This window comes from Condylura cristata, unplaced genomic scaffold, assembly GCF_000260355.1.
Source record: "Condylura cristata isolate star-nosed mole 26May11 unplaced genomic scaffold, ConCri1.0 scaffold00006, whole genome shotgun sequence".
NCBI classification, from domain to species: domain Eukaryota; kingdom Metazoa; phylum Chordata; class Mammalia; order Eulipotyphla; family Talpidae; genus Condylura; species Condylura cristata.
The window spans coordinates 26,162,178-26,179,258 of NW_004567107.1; the positions used below are offsets into that span (position 1 = coordinate 26,162,178).

Sequence of the window (17,081 nt, forward strand, 5' to 3'; positions counted from 1 at the left end):
CCAGAGCCCCACGGGGTGGGCTTTGCCTTCCTCTTCTGTAAATGGAAACAAGCGTTCTCGGCTTGCCTCTCTCATCGCCCAGTGCCATATTTCATTCTGTTGTAATCTGTTTCAGTCATATAGTTTATCCTGTTGTAATATATTTTTACTAATATACAATTAAGACAATCTGAGAAAGCTATTCTAGATTTTGAACATAATTATGAAATATGAAAAAATATAGAGGGCAGTGCATCCCCCTGATATGCTGTGTGCTGGGTTATGGTGCCTTGTTTCCAGAGGACTGCCTTCTACTAGGCCTTCAGATTGTCCCTTAGTTTGGAGTGCTACTGCTTTTTCTACCCCAAGACAGTACCCCAAGAAAGATTCCAAACTGGCAACAATAGGCCTTTGTCTCATAAAATAAAAGGGAGAGCGGGAGAGGCAGCCCCCTCACGCCTCCACCCCCAGTCCTCTAGTGCCTTCTCAGGCTAGTGAATTTCATGCCCGTGTTAGTGGTGGATCTGGAACTTGATTCCATCGGAAGTAGCCGCTATGCCCTTGCACCCCTGGAGAAACCCTCTTGAAACCCTGGTGTGCACACAGTTTGAAGACCACCAAATCCCAGCCTCTCTGAGCTGCTTTCCACCCCCCATCCAGTTGTTCTGTTCGCCAGTTGTGAGTCAAGAGCACAGGGAACCAAGCTTCCACCCAGGTTCATTAGCAAACTGATGTGAGCCTGGTGCAGGGCCTGCAGCGCAAGGCCAGCAAGGGCAGGGAGACTGCCAAGCTGGCGCACCTGGTGGGGAGGGCCTGTGCTGGCACTGAGATTCCGCTTGCCTGTGGGTTGAACAGCATGGACCAGATGGCAAGAAAAAGACTCAGCGTCCCCGACTGTCTTTTTAAAAACCATGTGAACAAAACACTTTCTCTCTCTGCATAGATCGTCATGCTCAGAAATGACATTCACCGCTGCAGGGCTTCAGGCATCTTTCTGCGCTTGGAGGGTGGAGGCCTGATCGCAGGCAACAATATTTACCACAACGCAGAGGCCGGCGTAGACATCCGGAAGAAGTCCAACCCGCTCATCCTGGTACTTTGTCTTCTTGCCCTTTTCAGGCTCACGCTTGGTTCTTTTCTGAGGATGTTTAAATAAATGTTGCTGTGTGGAATTTATATTGCTTCCTGTTTGCAGTGGTTCGTTCCTGCCCCTTTTTTGTCCCCGTGGCTCTGGGTCCCTTTCTCCATGTGTTAGGTAGGAGTGGCTTTGGGTAAGTCATTGGCCTGCGCATGTCTTGTGGGTCAGAAAGTGGATCAGAGAGAGAGAGTTCTCAGGGTCCTCCCTCAGCCCAGATACACTGTGGTTGACTTTGAGTAAAGACAGAATATCTGCCCTAAAAGACAGGGGGGTCCAAAATAAGACAAAAGAAAACGCAAAATTAGCTCTTTTCTATGGAAAGGACATTTAGGATATCTAGTTCTGATAATTCTTAGATATTGTGAGGGCACAGTTTGATTTTACACCAGCGTGAAAGCCGTGGAGGCCCAATGATAAGTAAGAAGCAAGACCAGCCCTTTATCGGCTTGACCTCCCCCAATGGACAGATTTCCCAGAAACTCAGAAGTATGAGACTTTGTGGGCTTGGAAAAAGTAATACCCACCTGTTACTCATAGTGCCTACTAGGTGCCAGGGCTAGTCTAAGCACTTTCTATGTTTACTTATGGCTTACTCCTCACACAGTCTCTAAGGTAGAATTATTATCCCCATTTTATAGGTGACGACATTGAGGCACAAAGTTGGTACTAAGATGCCCAAAGTCACAGTAATGACAGAGCTGGGGTTAGAATCCAATCCCTTATCTACTCTGAACCCCTTATATCTACACTGCTCTTGCAAATGTAGAGAACGGAAAATGCCTCCCTATGTTTAGGAGACACCTCCAGCTAGTGCCCTCTGCCAACCCCTTTCGGTGTTCCTGCCAGGCAGCTGGTGTTTGATGCTTGGCCTTGGCTTAGAAAATTATTGCTGTTGTTGCCAGAGAGATAAGTGGAATTTGGCTTCCCAGGGACAGAGGGGACAGGCCGGTTTAGCAGGTGGAGGGGGCGCTGGGGTGTTTCATTTCAGTCCTGGCTTTATCCAGGTATGGGGATGGGCATACCATGCCCACATCTCTCCTACTCTGCACTTTCCAACCCTGTAAGGGACTTCTTTGAGGCAGTGGTTGCCCTGCTGAGTGTGCCAAAACAGAAAATCTGCAAAGTGAATGATGGGAGCACTTGCAGCAGCAGACGCTTTCAAGCAAACTAGACTTTGTTTCTGTGAAATCATTCTGGAAGAGACACAGGGAGCTTCCTGGCTTATGTATGGGATTGTATTGGGCTATAATGAACAACGAGAATGAAATGGTTTTATTATAATTTACCATTTTTGTCACCATGCATAAACAACGGAGTGGGCAAGAGAAAAGCTAGGCTTGAAATCTGACTTGTCGCAAACATGCTATGTGACTCTGAATCTGTTTCTCCATTTGTATGACAAGGTATTGGACATTCTTATCCTTCGGGTCTTTACAGTCCATCTCTATGGCCTCATGCTCATGGGACATGAGGTCCTCAAACCTTTCTGCAGATCCTCCCCTGAATGAGGAGAGAGAACAGGAAGCCACATCTCTTAGGACTAAGCCCTTCTCTTTGGCCCTTGATAGCCAGGATTTCATGTACAGGGGAGGAAGGCTCCCTAAACCCTGGACAGTGTGGACTGGCCAGCTAGTTGTGTATTTGGAAGCTTTTGAGGGGCTCAGAAACCTTCAGTAGCAAGGCTTACAGATGACATGATGTCAGCCACATCCCCGTGGTGGGGCAGGGAAGACACCGATCTTCAAGTCCTCCCTGATGGGTTTCAGGGTGCGCTCCTGTGCAGGAAGGGCGGGACAGCACCACAGTCCACTTTGTCATGTGCTAGGGCCTTCCAGGGACATTGTTTTCTCTACTGCTCACTCTCACTTCTTGCAGGAATGTCTGACCCATTGTGTGATGTCTCTTGTTCACTTGCAGTGTAACCAGATCCACCACGGCCTCCGCTCTGGCATTGTTGTCCTTGGCAATGGGAAAGGCATCATCCGGAACAATCAGATCTTTTCAAACAAGGAGGCTGGCATTTATATCCTGTACCACGGAAATCCCATCGTGAGGTAGGTGCTGCTGCGCCAGACCATCCTGCTCGTCCCAGGTCCCTTCTTTCCTCTCTCATCTGTTTCCCCACTCCCTGTTTTTTTGTTTGCTTGTTTCCCTGTTTCAGAATGTGTCTTGTTTATTGTTGTTTGGAAACAACTGTAGAGATGCAAGCATTATCCCATAGCAGCAGCACTGCTTTGTTTCTGCGTTCCCTCTGGTTAAGGATAGGTGGCTGTTCTATTCAGCAAAAAGGCCCAAGCCCTTCAAATAATGAGAATGAAGGTAAACAAAGAGGCCCTGCTAACTGGGGGCTCACTCTGGCACATGTGCCCCCAAAGTAACCTAACATAGAGAAAGCATGGCGATTTCAACTCACCTGACAACTCCTGCCCTTTGATAGTGGTGCGTGGGACACTGTTTTACAGTCTGGAGGCTGCAGGTGGCCTCAGCTTGGGAGCAGCCATGACCAGTCTGTGGGCACAGGTGGGAGGGGCAGTGGGATGGAAGCGTGTACCTGCCATTCTTGCTCAGGGAGGGACAGACTGAGGGATGCCATGGAAATGGGCGGAGGGAGGGAAGTTTCTGGCTAGGGGTGGCACTGGTGTTGGGATCTGGGTGGAACTTGGACGTTTGTGGAGATGGGGGATGGACCTTCCCAACTAAGGAAATATGGACCAGGTAGCAGAGCACAGCAGGTTCGAGGTGCAGTCAGCCCGCAGTTCTTGTGGCTCAAGAAAGAGTCTGACACAGGTGCACAGTGGTAGAGAATATTTTAAATTGAGATGGTCCCTGAAAATCTTGGGCCCCGCGGATGATGTTTTACATCCCTGTGGCAGTCTGTCTCTGCCATGTAGTGTGCTGGAAAGGGGTGATGGGAAGCAAGCCTTGGGCTACCTGAGGAAGGCCTTCTGTATCCCAGCCGGGGGAGGTAGAGTTTATTCTCTTTAATGAAAGGAGATTTAAAAATTTGAGCAGAAGGTTCACTCAGTGATGTCTGCGCATCAGGAAAATAACTTGCATTTATGTGCAGCAAATATATTCTGAGGCTTTCCTTGACATTAGTCCACATTCCTTTCCCATCTTTCTAATATGGCCTTTATATTTATGACTTTGAAATGTTTCAGAACATGTGTTTTGATAGTCTTCATTTTCTTTCTTTTTTAAAAAGATTTATTTATTTATGCATACAGAACTGGGGTACAGACCAGAGGTATAGGGGCAGTGAGAGGCTTTGCCAGAAACAGAGTGGGGAGCAGAACAGGCAGACTGACAAAGTACACTGCTGAGGGGAGCAGCAGGTGGGAGAGGAGAGGGCTGCTGCTCCATGCAGATCACCTCTGGGGCCAGGTATCAAACTCGCACTGAAGCAGCTGCACCTAGATTGCAGTGCTGAACCTTTTGTGCCACCAAAGAGGTCCTCAGTTCTTAATTTTCAGAACCCATCTCTATACTGTTAGAAATTCGACTATTCACTGTTACAGACAGCTCACTAAAAGGATTTAGTGGTCACAGAGCTCTTTCCATCCTTTGCATTATTGCTTTAAGGTAACAGTATGTGTTTGTATGTATGCATGTCATTCACTTAACACTCATTTATGTGTATGTAAAAATAGAACAGTGATTTTAAAAAAATCTATAATAGCAGTTTCTACTTCATGGAGTCTTATGCTGGACACATATACCAGTAGCCACAGGGAACACTCACCAAAACGAGCACTTTACAAGTTCTCCATGCAGAATGCCAGAGGACCCCAGCCACGCTTTCAGCTGAGCATGTTAGGGAAGGACATCTGAGCTCTTCATGAAGGGTAAATAAGATTTCATGGCCTGGTAAGAGGCATTCTGGGCCCAGAAACAGTGAAATGTAAGCTGTATCTGAGAAAATGGTGATAAACACGGTATGTCTGTGTACAAGAAGTGCAGGGGAATTGAGTGAAAGACCAGCCTCCACAGGAAGATGGAGCTGGAGAACAGGGGACCTAGGCGTGAGCGTGACCGGTAAAGAGGCCCTCCACACATGTCCCTGTCCTAATCCTTAGGACCTGTGTTACCTTAGGTGACAAAAGGGGACTTTGTGATTGCGTTGAGTGGGGAAATGGTTCTGGATTGACCAGGTTTGCCAGAGTAATCACAGTGGTCATTGTAAGCAGGAGGTGGGAAGCAGAGAAAAAGAACCATGATGACAGAAGCAGGGGTCAGAGCGGTGACACCACAGGCCAAGAGAAATGGGCCACCACTGAGAGCTGGAAAAGATAAGAAACAGATTCCGCTCTCGAACTCCAGTTCCGGGTCTTTTAAGACTTTTATTTAACCTATCAGGCCCATTTGGGACTCCTGCCCTCCTAAACTGGAAAATAATAAATTTGTGTTATTTTGAGCTATAAAATTTGTGGTGATTTGTTATAGCAGCTGTAGACCATGCTAGGAAGTTGAGACTTTAAAATCAAATCAGTGTCTTGGATTCTTAAAATATAATCACTTTGAGAGAGCAGGTTGTGCTTTGACCCTTTATGTTTCTTTGTGGTAGGATGTAGGATCTGGAGGAGGGTACAGAATGAATTTCAGGATCTCTGAAGTAACCTAAATAAGGCGAACCACAGCATTTTTTTCCTTGCCAGTGAGTTATATAACCTAATCTGTCTCTAATGCTTTGGCTGCGGAGAAACACAGGCCTCCAGCTGTGCTCATCTGCAGTAAATATTCCCTCTTTGATTCATGCTACAAAGATTGGGGTCCTCATTTTCTAAATGCTTTCTGATATCTCTTTTATCTTTATTCTGCTCTCCCTGTATACATATGTTTAATCAAGTGGCCATGGACCTTTTGTGGGGTAAGTTAGATTTGTATTAAAATACACCAGTCTGGGCCCTCCCTGGTGACGCAGCGGGTTAAAGCACAGCACTGAGAATCTAAAGCCGATTCCGCATGAGTTCGATTCCTGCCTTTCCCAGAGGTGACCACATGGTGTGGCAGACCTCTCCTGACCCGCCCACTGCACCCCTCAGCAGTGGTACTGTTTTTCCCCCAAGAAAGTAAACCTTTTGGGCCCTGCCCCAGGGAACCAGAAAATAAAGTCAACCAACTCCTGCTTAGTGATGTTCTATGGGGTGTCAGGCCCTGTGGACTCTGAAGGGCCAGATGAACACTTATGCCCATATCTCTCAGTGACGTGATGGGAAGTAGGAGCACCACCTCCTGAGAAAGGGGAAAGGCCCTCCCAGTGGCCAAGAGGAGCACAGCATTCCTGTTATTCAAAATAACAAACCTCAGATGTATGTTCTCTAAGATAATCTGGTGCGTCGAAGGTCCTAGACTAGCTTTGTTTTTCCAAACAGTGAACCACCACTCGGGCATCTGGTTCTGAGTCTCATTCACCAGGGCCTCCCATGGTAATAAAGGCATTTCTCTAGCGTTTCCTCTCCCCACTGTGGGATGCCCATCCCAGGAGGTTTCTCATTCATGTTGTCTGGTGTCCTTGAAACTCCCTTTCTGAAATCTGGTCTTCTTCTTTTAAGGCATGTCATTATTTCACGTCATTCAAACACACAGGTGATTTAACAGAAAATAGAGTAGCTGTCAGATACAAACAGAAGGTGGTAGTCTCATGACAGAGTCTGACCCAGGCTTAGACACAGGCCACTCCCAGGCAGATCTAACAGTCTCCCTGGACTTCTTCTCACTGCCAAGACTTTCCCTGGGACCTGTGCACATGCTGGCATCCTCTAATAAAGGTGTTTATATGTGGGAGACTATCAGGAGTCCACAGAGACCTGGATGTTGTTAGGCTCACTTGCACAGTTGTGGGTTGAGTTGTGTCTGAATAATAATTGAAGGCTTCTTGCTGCCAGACTTCTAGGGCTTCAGGAAGTGCTGTATGCCCCGTGGACTTGAGCAGCTGGGGCAGCTCACAGAAGGTATTCACCTTGGATGGGCATTGTCTGAAGCATGACTGACCTGGTCTCATCCCTTTGTCTTGTTCTTCCATTTTAGTGGGAACCACATTTTCAAGGGCCGCGCAGCTGGCATAGCAGTGAATGAGAATGGCAAAGGCCTCATCACAGGTAGGGGTGGGAACTACCTGGAGCTGTGACTAGTCCAGCAGCCAAGTCAGCATCTTGGCTTCAACACTGCCCAGTCCTCCCCTTGTACAGATGGGTCCCCTTCTTTTGATATGGGCTAGGACTTGGGGCTTCATACACTGGCCATGCTAATCACACAGAGGGCCTGGGAGGGCAGGAATGTCTGCTCTCTACCAGACTGGTGCTTACAGGAGCACACTGGGTGGCTTATATAGCATTGTCAAAACATGCCATACAAAGTGACTGAATACCCGTTCCTGGCTCTTTACATGTGCCTGCCTGCTCTAGAAAGCCACCCCAACCCCCTCTGCCCCACCGGCTTCTCATTCTTTGGATTTCAGCTTAAGTGTCACTTCCTTAGGGAAGCCTGCCCTGACCCCTCATTCCACACACACACTCACTATGTCTAGAAGGCATAGTGGGACATTTTACTTCACAGTGATCTGTTTAATGTCAGTCTCCTTTGCTGTTGAGTAGTAAATTCTGTGTGGCAAGGATCAGGTGTGTGTGGTACATCGATTTAACCTCATCATAGAGAACAGCCATACCTAAGACACAGAAGTGATTTGGTGACTAGTAGGCCGCCCTTGACTGAGTGCAGTCTTCTTCATTCCTCAGACATTTATTGAGCACATGTTGTATGCAGGAGCCAGGGACACAAAAGTGAACAAAGCAGATGCCAGCCCTTCTCCCAGGAACTGACATTTTAGCAGGGAAAGCAAAGCACTAACTAAAGTACACCTGCACAAGCAAGAGCAGTCAGCCTGAGAGTGGCGAGTGTCTACAGATGGTGATCGGGTCACTGCAGGCGACTGTGTGGTCAGGGCAGACTTTCCTGAGAAGGTGACATGCAAGTGAGGAACCGAATGATGGAAGGAGCCTCAGAGAGGCTGAATTCCACAGCAGGCTGCCTGTGGGCAGAGACCCTACATGTTTAGGGAGCAGAGATACCTGTCACTCGTGTGATTGGGGTTCAGTGAGCAAGGGTGAGGTGTCTGAGATGGGGTCACAGACAGGACAGGACAGGACTGGTGACAGGGTCTCTCAGCCCTTGCTTTCTGCCCTCCCTGGTGCCGGGGCAGCACTGTCCCAGGATCAGCCCTCTGACTAGTGGCTCTTCAGCCCACTCCTGGAGAGCTGAGGGAGTGGAGAGGGACCACGCGATCAGGGCCCAGAGCTGAGGCTGAGCAGACTGGCTGGCGCCTTGCAGGCTTGTGCCAGGCTGGCTGGAATCCACCTGAGCCCTCCTGGAATCAGCCCCAAGGGCGGACATCCCCTGCCTGGCCATGGTCCAGGCACTCTAAAGCCAGTTTATTCTTGGTCATCAGTCCTCAAGACCATGGGGCCACGGGGTACAGTGAGTAACAGGATATAGGAGAGCACGAGACACACACAAGCCTTGTCCTGGAGGAAAGGGCAGAAGACAGGCCCTCAAAATGTCAGTGGCCACAGTAGATTTGGGGTAGCTGACTGAAGACAGGGTCAGTCCTAGGCATCCTGACCAAAGAGTCCTTTCTCACCTGTCCAAGTCATTGTTGCCAGCACAGAGGTAGCCCTTGGATATCAACCTCTCTTCTGCCTCCACAGAGAACGTCATCCGTGAGAATCAGTGGGGAGGTGTGGACATCCGCCGTGGAGGCATTCCCGTCCTCAGGAGCAACCTTATCTGCTTCGGCTATTCGGATGGTGTGGTCGTGGGGGATGAAGGCAAAGGACTGATAGAAGGAAACACCATCTATGGTGAGGAGCACATCCAGGGAAGAGAGGCTTGGGATCCAGAGCCACCGGGGAGGCAGGGAGCCCAGGTTCCATCTCCAGCTTGTGGGGCCTGGGAAAATCACTGCCTTTCCCTGGGCCTCCAAGACCTCATCTGAAGAACAGAATGGACCAGACCCCATGAGCTCAGCCAAAAGCTTTATCCCCACCTGAAATAGCTAAAGGCAGAAGTTGGATTTAAGCTCTGGCATCAGCATCTAACTCCTCTCATCCTTTCTTTTGATCCAGAGAACTGAAAAATATCATGGGGAAAACAGAATAATCAGAGAGGAAACTGTTCTCAGTCATTTTGGGACTGTGGAGCAAACCTTAATCTTTCTGAACTGTATCTAATCATGAGATAATAGGATGACATATGTATTCAGCCCTGACGCTCTGCTAGGCCCTGTGTGTGCATCATTGCACTTACTCATGGCTGCTTTCTGAGTTGGTACCGCTGTTAACCGTGTTTCAAAGATGAGGGAAGCACAGTGCAGATTCGCCCCCTGCTCAGGGTCGCAGAGTTAGAGCACGGTAGGGTTGGGCTTTCGACTGAGGCCACCTCTGTTTGTGCCAGGAGAGATCGGACCCCTCTGGACTGTCACGATGGGCCCTCACGCTTCTGACCTGAAAGTGTGGCCCTGACAGTCCAGAGCACTGTCACACTGGACTGATGCTGGCACGGCTGAGCTGGCTGCTGCTGCCCTCTTGTGCGAGAAGCCTGCACCCAGAGCCCCCAAGTAACTTGTCCAAGGCCAATAGCAAATCAGGGACAGTCTTCTAGACTGATGTGTTTTTTGTTTCTCCACTTGGGGAGACACTGGGTGCTTCCTCACCCATTACTCAAGGTGATAACTAGATCCTTTCATTGTGCCAGCTAATAAGGGCTGTGGTGTGTGGATGATGTCGTCCAGCCTGCCCCATGTCACCAGCAACCATGTCAGCTACAATGGCCTATATGGAGTGGCAGTGTTTAGCCAGAAGGATGGCTCCAGGGAGTTCCCTGGAGGCCATGGGGCCCAGGAGAACTTCAGCGAGGACGGCGATGCTATTCTCTGGGAGACAGAGCTGGAGAAGGATGATGACCCACTGCGCCGTCCAGTCACCATCGCCCTGGTTGAGTCTAACAGTATTAACCACAATGGAGGTGAGTGCCTCATTCCCCTCAGGGCCTCTGTGCACTCTCACTGCCTTGTGGGCCCTTCACAGCCCCATCAGCACTGACCTGATACCCCAGCACCTTGGCTGTATGTTCCCTGAATGTGACTACATTCTTTCTTGACCGCTCAAGTTCTGCCTGAAATTCCTGATCTCCCCTCCAGATGTCCCAAACAACATGACCACCTCAAAGCCCCTTGGCACCCTCCATCCTTTCCTCCTTTCAACTGTGCGGTCTCTGCATCCTCAGTGGTTACAGGGTCTGAGACGGTTATTTTGTGGGCATTTCATCAACTCTGATTGGCTGTGAACTTGAGGGAAGGGACTCATTTATAAGCGATTTCTGAGGCATGTTTTTCCCACTTTAACATTTCTGATGACCTGTCTTGTAGTGGCATGTGATAGTTTAATTGGCAATGGTTTTGTACTGGATTATGATTTAAATTCATATTTGATGTTTATTAAATTGAAAAAAAAATGATTGTGGAGTTTATCTCCAGAGCCCCCAAACTTGGCTGGCTACCAGAATCAGTAGGGGGCTGGTGGAGGAAGGCCTGGGAAGTGGAGCTCATTTGTCTGGGAGTGGCAGGGGACAGAGGTGACCAGCAGCTCCGGCCCACTTGTCTGGAGCTGGGGTCTGTCCCCTCCCAGCGCAAGGTTCCCTCCACAGAGCCATGCTGTCTGCCAGGCTGGGCACAGCTGCAGGTGCCATGCAGAGGTTTGAACTTACAGACTGGAGGCTTAAGCCGCTCCCAGAGAGACCCAGGCATCCCACAGCCTCTTCCCAACTCCAGGCCCTACTGTGCTTTCCCGACCATGTCCTGGGGCTCTAAGGCTGCTGATTTTGTGCTTTTTCCCTATAAACATGTCTCTACACATACACAACCCCAACATAATTCTCTTCCCAAAATTTCTAACACATTTTAGGTACATGTTACTTAGCTTAATGAACTTTTCTACTCAAAAAGTACAGATTTCTCTTACGAAGAAAATGTCTCAAAACAGCAGGGAGGCAGGTTCTACCCTATTGTGGGAAGGAATACAAAAGCTCTCTCTCTCTGGCCAGTTGGTCCTCTGTGTAGTGTGAGTGGGCAGCCGCAGGCTGGTGGCTTGCCATAGGGAGCTGGTGCTGCAGGAGGCGTTGACACAGACAGCGCGTGCGCCAGGTGTGCAGCTGAGCTGGGTAGGCCCCTCTCATCGCGTTTCCCTGCTCCCCTTGTTATCCAGCTTGGAGGATGCAGTTCCTGTGGGCTGGCTCTGATTGGTGCTGCCTCTTCTCCCACACCTCTTTCCTGGACTGAAGAGTTCCAGGAAGGCTTTCCTGACCACCTTGTGCTCTCTCTGCTCCCACCTGTAGCCTCAGGACTCTATGTCCAGAGCAGTGAGGCGCTGCACGTCATCACCAACGTGATCCACGCTAATGGGGACAGAGGCATCACTGTGGCTCAGAGCAGCCAGCTCACCCGTGTGGCCAGCAACAGCATCTCCTGCAACCGCCAAAGCGGGGTCAAGGTCGAGGCCCAGTGCAAGGTGGAGCTCCGGGGCAACGGTATCTATGACAACAGAGGCCATGGTGTCATCACTAAGGGTGACAGCATAGTTGTGATCGAAAACGACATCATCGGCAACCGGGGCAGTGGGCTGCAGCTGCTGCCCAGGTCTGACACTAAGGTGTGTGTGCGCGTGGGTGTTTCCCGGGAGAGCCCACACACCCTCTGCGCTGAGAAGCCGGGCTTTAAGCACTCGGGCTGCAAGGGATACCATTCCTCCTGCCACATGCAACCTGGGAGATGCAGGCGGGGCTTCACACAGGAGGAGCACCTGCCTGGGTCCTGAAGGATAGGGGAGTTGCCACCTGGGATAGTTCTGTGGTCTCCAGGTCAAGGCTGTTTCAAGCTCCTTCCCCTAACAGAATAACCCTGTGGGGGAGCTGGTATGCAGTAAGTGCTTAATGAGAGAAGCCTTACTTTGGGGCCGTTACACACCCTACCTCCTCTATACCCCGAAAGACCCATCTCCCCTGTTTTCTATTGGGTTGTCAGAAAAATGTGTCATGACTTTTCCGACGACCCAATACTTTGGTCCAACAGCTTGACTGTCATTTCTGTAAGCCCCTCCTGACCACCTGCCACCCCAGGGTTTGAGATCACGTCTACCCCGGTCACAGAGCACTTCCCACAGCGCTCTATTTGATCCCCTGCTTGTCACCCCGTTAGGGCACTAAGCATTGAGCTCCATTTTTATGCAAAGCACTGTGCTGGGTGCTAGGGTTCAGATGAACTAAACAGACCCACCCCCACCCCCACCCTTGTCATGCGGTGATCCCTGAGCCTCGCTTTGGTTCCGTGGCTTCATAAGTCGGTAATTTAGGCAAGAAGTAAAGAATTCCTTGACTCTGCATCTGAGCACTATGGGAGCAGAAAGGGGAGGCAGGAGCATGCTGTCGCCTCAGTTGCGTTGCCACTGGCCCTGGCTTCTGACACCAGCTCCCCTCATTGCCAGGGCTTTGCACGCAGTTCCTTCTTCCCAGAACAACTCTCTCCCTCTGCACCTGATAAACTCCTGCTGCTTACCCTGTCACCTTCTGATTGCCCTCTCAAACCCCCCGCTGGCCTCAGTAGCCCTTCCTTGGGCTCCCATGGATCACTGCTGTTTTCTACCGTTCAGTTTTCTAACTAGAGATTCACTTGTCTGGCTCCTCCAAGGCTGGGAATCTCTGAGACGTGACAAGCTCTGACTACCTCTCCTAGGTCATAAAGAACCGGATCCATTCATTCCGGGCTTATGGCATCGCAGTGCGGGGCCGTGCCAAGGCCCTGGTACAGGAGAACATCATCTTCCAGGGCAAGACCAGTAAGACCATCTTTCAGCAGATCTCAAACAACCGAGACTGCATCATGCAAAACAACAAGTTCTTGGTCTTCAAGAAAAAGTAAGTATTGTTAGTGCTTAAACCAAACTTCTAGAACTGTGAGTCACAGACCCAGTGACTGCAGCTATGCCTGTTTCCAGCAGCCCTGCCAGTCTTGGACTCTGATCAGATAAAGCCCTGGGCTGAGGAGCTGTGCCTGCCTACATGGGAGGGAAGGGGCTTTGAATCAGAATTATGATCAGCTCTGCCAGTTACTATGTGACCTTGGGCAAGTAACTCAACATCTCTGAGCCTTAGTAAAATCTAGTCACTTATATTGGAGCACCAAGATAAAAGAAGACCGTGTACTTATAACAGGATGAGGTATCACAAAATGTTCATTGCTGCCACTACTGTTGCACACACCTTCCCTAAAACCTCTGCTCCCATTCTGATAGCATCACTATTCATTCTGTTCTGGCAGCAAAACCTTTGACTCCTCCACCTTCAGCCCTTTACCAGGTCCTCTTGATTTGCTTCTGAAATGTTCCTGTATCTGGCATTTCTTCTCCCCAGCTGCCACCACCCTAGTTCAGGTCTCAGTATCAGATCACCCCCACCCACCCCTACCACACCCCCCAAAGGAGTGGCTAATCCTTTGCTAAACTCAGTTATAAAAAATAATTATAATTTTCACTGTTGGTATTTCTCCTGATCTGTGCCCGCAGCCTCTTACCTGATCTCCCTGACTATAGACTACCCTTTACCCTCTGCTCCACCTCCCCTAGATACATATAAGACATTGTTGCTGACCTAAGCAACTTAGGATCTTGTGTATGAGGAAGGCGATTCCTTTTAACTCAAACAGCAAGCCTTGACCAAAGGTTCTCTATCATTGGTTTTCCCTGACCCTTTAAGAGCCAGAGGACCTAGAAAGCCACCAATTCAGTCCCCTGTAGATATGCGTATTCCAGTCTGCCCTATAAAAAAAAGCTCTTACAGAATGTAGTCTCTTTAAGTCTGGCTTCTTTCCCTTAGCCTGCTGCTAAAAGACCTGAGTTTCACCCATGGCGTTCATGTTGTTCTTTTTTTAAAGATTTTATTGATTTATGCATATAAGAGCTGGGGTATAGGCCAAAGGTGTGGGGGTGGGTAAGAGGATTCACCAGAGACAGAGTGGGGAGCAGAACAGGCAGATCTACTGAGATAAACTGCTGAGGGCAGCAGCTGATGAGACAGGAGAGGTCTGCTGCGCCATGTGGGTCACCTCCCACATGATTGAACTGATATGGCAGTGGCTGCTGCTTAGCTTCAGCTTAGCTGTCTCTGGTGAACAGCTCTTATATGCATAAATCAATAAAATCTTTAAAAAAAGAACAACATGAACGCCATGGGTGAAACTCAGGTCCTTTAGCAGCAGGCTAAGGGAAAGAAGCCAGACGTAAGCCCTAGGACTTAACTCCTCACTCGTGCGTCACCCAGCATGCCTTCTCTCCATCTACTGAAGAGTGGTATCCACTACATGGAGGTACCAGTTTTATCAGTTTATGAGCTGAAGGACACTTCAGCAGTTTTGGGTGATTATCAGTAATAAAGTTTATGTAAACATTCCTGGTCATACTGCCTAGAAAATGAAAGAAAAAAAAATTAGCCTTTTACCTTATCTACATCTTTATTTAAAGATGAGAAAATTGAGGCCCACAGAAGGAACTTGTCCAGGGTTCATGCCGAATTGAAGGCAGGCTGGAACTAGCAAATGGAGCATCCCCCTTGGTTTCCCAGGTCCCCTTCCTTGGGCCCCCAATGACTTAAGAGACAGGCAACACTAAGATCTAATTAACACCTGGATCCTGTGGTCGAGTCAAAGGTGACATCGTACAGGACATTCAGCAAGTGCTCTGGACCGTGGGACTTCATCGACTATGCTTTTGTATTTCCAGGTCTGATACGTGGCGCCTGGTGAACCCACCGGCACGGCCTCACCTTGAAAACTCTCTCCGAGGCCCCTCTGCAGCTCACAGTGGGCAGAAGGGGACAGCCATGGCCACCAGGATTACGGCCCGCGTGGAAGGGGGTTACCACAGCAACCGTAGCATTTTCTGCACCATCCTATAAGGATGGGGGCACCTTGGAATGGGCTAATGGGGTGGGGGTGGGGGACACATTGTCCAAAGACTTTAGAGCAGTGGCCACACACACTGCTCTCAGGCTTGGCCCTGATGGGGGCTCAGCCATGCCAAGAGGTGAGACTTGTGCGATGCTCAAAGCAGTACCTGCCACGGTGCCAGGCCTCTTCATCCTTACTCACTACCCCCTGAGAAAACAGGCTCTCAGGCTCCTGGGAACTAGTGCAAACCTCCCACACCCTTCCACTCCTTAACTGCCTCAGTGGGAAGGAACTTGGAAGTGATTTTCAAGTAGAAAAAGGAACAAGAATGGCAGGTTTCCAGTCACTCAAGACTCTTGTGGAGTGAGTTGGGGAAATGGACACTGAAAGCTGTTCGGCCAGGGTTTTCTGTCTGAGTTATAGGGAACTGCACTTTACACACACCAAACTCAGACTCTTCTCAGGAAAGAGTAGATTTACTCCTGAAGGAGGGCAGGAATTCCAGAGAGGTGGGAGGAGTCACTGCTCCAGAATTTTCCCTTTCCTAGACCAGCCTGTGGAGGGCGAGGCGGCGAGTTTGGCTTCCTTGGGGACACAGTTCTTAGACTTGAACACAAATGTATCTGGAAGAAAGGACCTTGGGAAGGAAGCCCCTTTTTAAAGGCTGCCCAGGGATGATAAGGGGCTTGCTGGAAAGGGGCCTGTGGAGAAAGCTTCCTTCAAGCAGCCCTGCCGTGCAGACAGATGGGCCTGGGTACTGTGGGGATGAGTGGGACTCCACTACCCTCCTCAAATCCCTGAACTCAGGAGGACATTAGCTCCGCACCTGCCACGCAGGGATTGTTCCCCTAAGCACACCCCCACCAGATGTCCCTCCTGGGCACCTGACTGCTAGAGACGGAAGTGCCTCGGGCCCCACCATGTTCTCATGAACGACCATCGGCCTTCACTGACCCCACCGTGACTCCCCACACTGTGCCTTGGCTCGTGCTCTCCCTCTTCCCGGCATGCCTTCTCTCCATCTGCGTCCCAATCCCACCCCTCTTCAAGGTTCAGCTCAGACACTGCCTTGTTTACCAAGCACTCCCCACCCTCCAGGTAACAGTGCTCGCCCCCCTCTGAGCCTCTCTGCCCCCTCCTCTCAGGTACTGAGCACTTTCTGCCTTGCTTTGGATTCTCCAGGTCCATTTCTGTCCCACTCACCTGCCCGGGAGCACTCAGGGTGGGGCCACGTCTCACTGCCCGTACCCCACTGCTGGGACTTCAGTAAGGCTGGTAGCCGAGTGAGGAGAGGAAGGCCGGTTCCCAAAGGGCTTTACTGACTCCTACTGTGAATGTGTCAAGCTTCCAGAGCCAGGCAGGCTCAGGCCCCAACTGCTTGAAGAAGGGGGCTGGGCTGGATGCAGGATTGCTCAGCCTGAACACTCTCCTTCCCACTCGGCCTTTCATGTGGGGCTCTCGCCAGCCTGTTGTGGTCACTGCACTTGGCAGTGGCTTCCCAGGCTGGTTCTGCCAAGGCCCCTGGTGCTGCTCTGCCTGGTGGGGTGGGAGGGGGCTAGAGGGACCCGGGAGTTCTCCCTGAGGACTCTGGCACAAGAGTGCAGGCCCCCCGTCCCTGGCGATGTCCTTTGCACTTATCTGGTGGCCTCAATGTGAGTCGCTGTACAAAATGCTGCCTTTATAATTTTGTAAGAAATAACTTTTCTGTGAACAAAGTGCTTATGAAAATCTCAGCAACCAAAATAAAGTGGTGTATTTTAAAAGTGCCTTGGGGAGGACTTTCCTTCGTCTGGGCACAGGCTGGAGTTCGGAGGTGGCTGGGTGCTGGACAGGCACTGCTGGCAGAGGCATTCCCACGGCCCCACTGCTGCAGTGGGGCAGGACAGCACAGAGTGCCAGGCAGTTAGCCACACTGGTACAGTAGGGTGAACGTTAGTCCATAGCTCTTTCAGATCTCCTCAATTACTACTGAATGTT

The 17,081-nt window shown here is 50.1% G+C and overlaps 1 protein-coding gene across 1 annotated transcript in view; it reads left to right on the plus strand.

The window, feature by feature from the left end:
* The window catches only part of FBXO10 (F-box protein 10), a 41,410-nt gene extending 24,349 nt beyond the window's left edge, over nt 1–17,061 (plus strand). The window contains exons 4-11 of the mRNA XM_012721518.1: nt 923–1,072; nt 3,035–3,171; nt 7,145–7,215; nt 8,821–8,973; nt 9,866–10,135; nt 11,504–11,817; nt 12,897–13,078; nt 14,938–17,061. Coding sequence (XP_012576972.1) covers nt 923–1,072; nt 3,035–3,171; nt 7,145–7,215; nt 8,821–8,973; nt 9,866–10,135; nt 11,504–11,817; nt 12,897–13,078; nt 14,938–15,112 — 1,452 coding nt within the window. The 3' untranslated portion in view covers nt 15,113–17,061. The remainder of the gene's footprint in view (nt 1–922; nt 1,073–3,034; nt 3,172–7,144; nt 7,216–8,820; nt 8,974–9,865; nt 10,136–11,503; nt 11,818–12,896; nt 13,079–14,937) is intronic.
* Nucleotides 17,062–17,081: the final 20 nt, after the last annotated feature.